The sequence below is a fragment of the Octopus bimaculoides genome, chromosome 7 (assembly GCF_001194135.2).
Source record: "Octopus bimaculoides isolate UCB-OBI-ISO-001 chromosome 7, ASM119413v2, whole genome shotgun sequence".
Taxonomy (NCBI): Eukaryota; Metazoa; Mollusca; class Cephalopoda; order Octopoda; family Octopodidae; genus Octopus; species Octopus bimaculoides.
Genome location: NC_068987.1, coordinates 97,264,670 through 97,270,433, shown reverse-complemented (window position 1 = coordinate 97,270,433; position 5,764 = coordinate 97,264,670). Strand labels below are relative to the sequence as shown.

At 36.1% G+C, this 5,764-nt stretch overlaps 1 protein-coding gene across 1 annotated transcript in view; it reads left to right on the top strand.

Annotated features, from left to right (window-relative positions):
* Positions 1-676: 676 nt before the first annotated feature.
* Positions 677-5,764, top strand: part of LOC106880209 (myelin regulatory factor-like protein) — a 138,197-nt gene continuing 133,109 nt past the window's right edge. The window contains exon 1 of the mRNA XM_014930066.2: positions 677-1,686. Coding sequence (XP_014785552.1) covers positions 1,647-1,686 — 40 coding nt within the window. The 5' untranslated portion in view covers positions 677-1,646. The remainder of the gene's footprint in view (positions 1,687-5,764) is intronic.

Sequence of the window (5,764 nt, the reverse complement as noted above, 5' to 3'; positions counted from 1 at the left end):
GTGTGTGTGTGTGTGTGTGTGTGTGTGTGTGTGTGTGTGTGTGCAGCTATATGCATGTATAAATGTGTGTAAGCAAAAGAAACAATATTTGCTCGAAAGAGCCCAACAGAAGAAAGTTTGATTTGTAAAACGAAAATGAGTGTAACAAGTTCGAAGAAAGAGCGGAAAAGAGAGAAAAGTAGATAGAGAGAGGGAGATAGAGACAGATAGACAGAACGTGAGTGGTGATGAGAATGAATGAAGAGAGTATATGGCTGTGAGGATGAAAGGCGAGAAGTTAGGAAGTGGAGGCTGTGTAGGTGGGATTAGAGATAAAACGACAGGTTAATATGGAGTACGGAGGTGGGTGTTGCAGAAGAGAAGACAGAGACACAGGCAGGGAGTGTGAAAGACTGTAGTGGGACGAGGTGAAATTGCAAAAGAAAAAGGAAATAATAATAGAAAGGTGACTAAGGGGACATGAGAGGGAGAGAGAGAGAGAAAAAGAAGGAGTGTGAGTGAGTGTAACAGAGAGAGAAAGAGAGAGAGATGCAGGGAGATAAGAAAACTTACGGAGAAAACGATAGTGGAGAAAGCGAGAGAGAGAGAGAGAGAGAGAGAGGCGATAACGACAGATAAAGCGAGGAATGGTGTTAGGAAAGGACGAAGGTGAAGTAGGAGGCTAGTCAAGTGACATAGGTGGAAATAAACAAAAGTTTTGGCCAGCAGACGACCGAGGAGAGAGAGAAAGAAAGAACGGCTAACTTACAGTTGAAGACACCATTTTACTGTGTGTGTTATGTTTGTTATGTATGTTCCGGACGGAATATATACATTATATATAGATATGTATGTGTACATGTGCATGCATATATGCAAACGCCATCTTCTTTGTTTATGCCAATAGATCGGGACTGAAACGCACTGAAAAAAAAACTCTTATATCAGTAATTGTTGTAGTTATTGTAGATGTTATTTTTCTCATTCATGCTGTTGTTAAGGTTGTTATGAAAAAGGAAATGTTGTATTCCTAATTTGTTTTTGTTTTTTTTTTTAAAGTGAAACAATATAAGATTACACATAATATTCCCAACAAAATGATAAATTATTTTAAAAAGAAGGATCAGGGAACTTTAAGAAAGAGTTGAGTACGGCGGGCAACCACTTAAAGGAACAAAAAATACCATAAATATATAACTGAGAGAAAAAAATAATGGAAAGAAATGTTTGAGAAATGACCCTGAACTTTGAAACAAAAATATTAGTAGTAGTAGTTGTAGTCGTAATATCATTAGCAGTAATAAATAGCTAAGGTAAACGGCACTGTACAAGCCACTTAATCAGCGACAATGCCGATACGAAAGCATAATGTTAGAAAGTAAACAAAGGAAGAAAGGAGATAGGTATAATAATTGTTTGTTTGTTTTTAACAACTAATTTATCACCTCATTCCTCACCTCTCGTTCCTCCTAAAATTATGAACAAATATATTAACATCAACAAGTTACAACAATAACAACACGATTCGGTAATAACGAAAACAATAACGATATTAATCTGAACCACATCTAAAACAGTAGTATTGAATTTAAAGTCAAAAGGAAAATACATTGTATTCAGTTTTTACTCGACAATATAGTTTATATTTTCTGTAAAATTATTACCTTATGGAAGTGACTACAAGCGATCAGGATCCGCACACGATCGGTAAGTAGGCATTTTGTTTTTTTGTTTTTTTTCCTTAATCTTTCTAATTGATTGCAAGGCGACGAGCTGGCAGACTCGTTAGCATGCCGGGCTTAATGTTTAGCGGCATTTCGTTTGTCTTTACGCTCTGAGTTCAAATTTCGCCGAAGTATACTTTGCCTTTCGAGATTCGATAAAATAAGTATCAATTGAACACTGGGGTCGTTGTAGACCACTTGCCCGAAATTACTGGCCTTATACCCGAAATTTGAAATCAATATTTTAATTCATTCAAAATTGTGCAAGTACAATTCGCCGAGGATTATAAATAGAAACCGCACGTGTCGGGAATGCAGAATTGTTAGAGCATCGGGGTGGGGGGGTGGAAACTTTACTTTGTAGTATTCGTTCCAAATCTTTTTTTTCTAAGTTCAAATCCTACCGAGAACAACTTTACCTTAATTGTTATAATAAAGTACCAATCAAGTACTAGATTTGATGGTATCGATTAATCTCATTTCTCTCAAAATCGATAGTTTTGGATCCAGAACAGAAACAATTAATGAAATCACCTTTTTGTTTCCATAATTTGAGAAATAAACCCCCAAAGAATGCACTAGACTGTGTTTAAAAAGTGGAAAGGTTTCGGATTCTTTTATTCTTTTACTCGTTTCATTCATTGAATAGCGCCCATGCTGAGGTATCGCCCGCCTTCAACCATATCGACTCGAGCATATATTTCATTGAAAATCATTTGTGGAACCGCTAATTTATATATATATATATATATATATATATATATATATATATATTGATAGAAAGGATAACAAAAGAAAGAGACCTCGATATTATGTAAATAGAAGAATTTATCTGTAAAAATATGTGACACTTGTATACGCGCGCGCGCGCGCACATTATGTTATATATCAGCCGTGTTACGGCTCTCGGATATCGTTAAAATATAACTATTTATACAATAGTAAATTCCTAAAAACAAATACCTAACCGTTGCATTCGCATGTTGTTTTTTTTTTCGATATGTAATATATACATCTATGTGTGGGTTACACACACACATATATATATATATATATGAACAGTTTGTTGTGTCTAACAAACGCGTTTCGGGGACTATTGGAGAAATGAAGATCATTAAAAAAAAGACACTCACCCAGCGTGTTATGCACTAGGATCGAACCTCAGTTCACGTGGCTGTGATGCGAACTTTCTAACATCATACAGCCATGGCTGCGTCTATTTTGCTAGATACGTATTACTCTATTTAGCCGCATATGAGTGAGTATGTATAGTTCTAAAGCTTAATTTATTTACACCTGTAACCAATATTGGTTTCAAATTTTTGCACAAGGCCAGCAATTTCGGAGGAGGAGGAAAAGTCAGTTACATCGAGCCCAGTCCTCAGCTGGTGCTTATTTTATCGACCCCGAAAGGATGAAAGGTACAGTCGACCTCAGCGGAATTTGAACTCAGAACATAAAGACGGACGATATGCCGCTAAGCATTTTGCCCGGCGTGCTAACGATTCTGCCAGCTCGCCGCCTTATACTAAGTTGTAATATTAGCTACAGGTAGGGCAGTGAGCTGGCAGAATCATTAGCACGCCGGGCAAAATACCAGTTCAAATTCCGCCGAGGCCGATTTTACCTTTCATCGTTTCGGGGTCGATAAAATAAATACCAGTTGAGCACTGGGTTTGATGTAAACGACGCACCCACTTTCCTTCAAAATTGATGGCCATCTCCCAAAATTTGGAACCCATATTCCAATTTAGTATATTGTAGTATGTTTGATGTAATACAACAGAAATATCATAATGATATATAATGATGTTATGTTTTATGTAGCTTTCAGTACCTTATGTGGATGTTATATAACTCACCTGTTGATAATATACACTCACTTCTTGACATAACTATATATCTCTCTCTCTCGCGATATATATATACACCATACACCTATTGTTATATATAAACACGCACCTGTAGATAGTGTTGCAATATATATTGTATGATGGTCGTTTAGCTCTATATCAACCCTACGATTAAAGGTGTTCTAGTTGGCACCTATTGAGTGACAGCATAAATGATCAACGAAGAATGTTTAAAGGTGGTGCCCCAGTATGGCCGCAGTCCAGTGACTGAAACTAGTAAAACAATAAAATACTAATAGCTGAAATAATGTCATAATCGATAAAAATCATAGGTGAGAATTTAGGTACGTCTGTTATTACAGGTATATACAAAAAGTTATCTATATTGACTCAGTAAAATGCATATACGATGTTTATGTACTCTCAGTTACATACATGTATGTAGCATATTTATATACACTCAGTATATGTAAGATATTCATATATGCTCATTAATTTGTATGTTGTATTCTTCTATACACTTAATCACGTGTGTAGAATATCTACATTCACTCAATAACTTATATGTAGGATATTTATATACACGCATTAACCTGTATGGAGTATTTTTATATGCATTCAGTCACATGTACGTAGGACGTCTATATACACTCAGTAAATTGTATACAGTATATATATATATATATATACACTCGGTAACTTAAATGTTGTATATTTTATATACACTCATAAATCTGTCTGTAAGGTATTTCTATATACGATCAGTAACATGCTGTAATATATCGATATACATTGTTATCTGGATGTAGTGCTGTCATAGATTGTGCGATCAGTATGTACTTTTTTCTTTTTACATTTCAGTCACATGACTGTGGCCATGCTGGGGCACCTCCTTGAGGAGTTTTAGTCGAACAAATCGACCCTAGGACTTACTATTTTGTGAAGCTTAGTACTTATTCTATCGGTAACTTTTGTCGAACCGCTAAGTTACGAGGACGTAAATATACCATCACCGGTTGTCAAGTGGTGGCGGGGGACAACAACACTGTCACGAAAATACACGTAGATATACAAATATAAACATATATATATATATATATATATATGACAGGTTCCTTTCAGTTTCCATCTACTCACAAGACTTTGGTCAGCCCGAGGCTATAGTAGACACCCAAGGTGCTACGAAGTGGGACTGAACCCGGAGCCATATGGTTCGGAAGCAAGCTTCTTATCACACAGCCTAGCCTGTAGTCATATACATTAAATATACATTATATTGGTATGTGTATGTATTATATTAATATACACTCAGTAATCTGCATATAGGGTAGTTTTATTAAGATATTTGCATGTAGCTATGTACACGAGGTTACTAGTGTGTCGTGTAGCGAAATATAGACTAAGATACCTCTCTGTAGTCCACAGTACTGGGCTCCTTTGCCCGTGGGATCCCTAGGCAACTGCCTTCTGTACCTATGTTATATGCATTCACCTACCTATATATAGTATATTAACTAGTGAACTCGCTTGCTATGCTGCACTGAAGAAACATTTATAGAATTACTATCATTCTTGCTCAAACATGACTAACGATAAGAAATATGCGAACTTTATGAATCCTTTCAAATATTTATTTCTTTATTGCTCACAAGGTGCTAAACATAGAGGGGACAAACAAGGACAGACAAAGGGTTTAAGTCGATTACATCGAACCCAGTGCGAAACCAGTACATATTTAATCGACTCCGAAAGGATGAAAAGCAAAGTCGATCTCGGCGGAATTTGAACTCAGAACGTACGGCAGACGAAATACCGCTAAGCATTTTGCCCGGTGTGCTAACGATTCTTTTCTACTCTAGACACAAGACCCGAAGTTTTTGGGGAGGGGGCCAGTCGACTAGATCGACGTCAGTACGCAACTGGTACTTAATTTATCGACATCGAAGGTTGAAAGGCAAAGTCGAACTTGACTTCAATCTTTAGATTTAAATGTTTTCGATCTAATTTGGATTCTTTGACATCAAATTTGATGGCAAAGAATCCAAACTAGATCGAAAACATATATATTTTGAAAAAAGAAAAAGAAAAATTTAAATCATAGAATATATAATCACGCAACTAACTCCCACTCCCGAAAATTATTGGTCTTTTGCTTATTCTAGAAGGAATTATTGCTATAATCTCAATAAAATTTATTGCGATATTGAT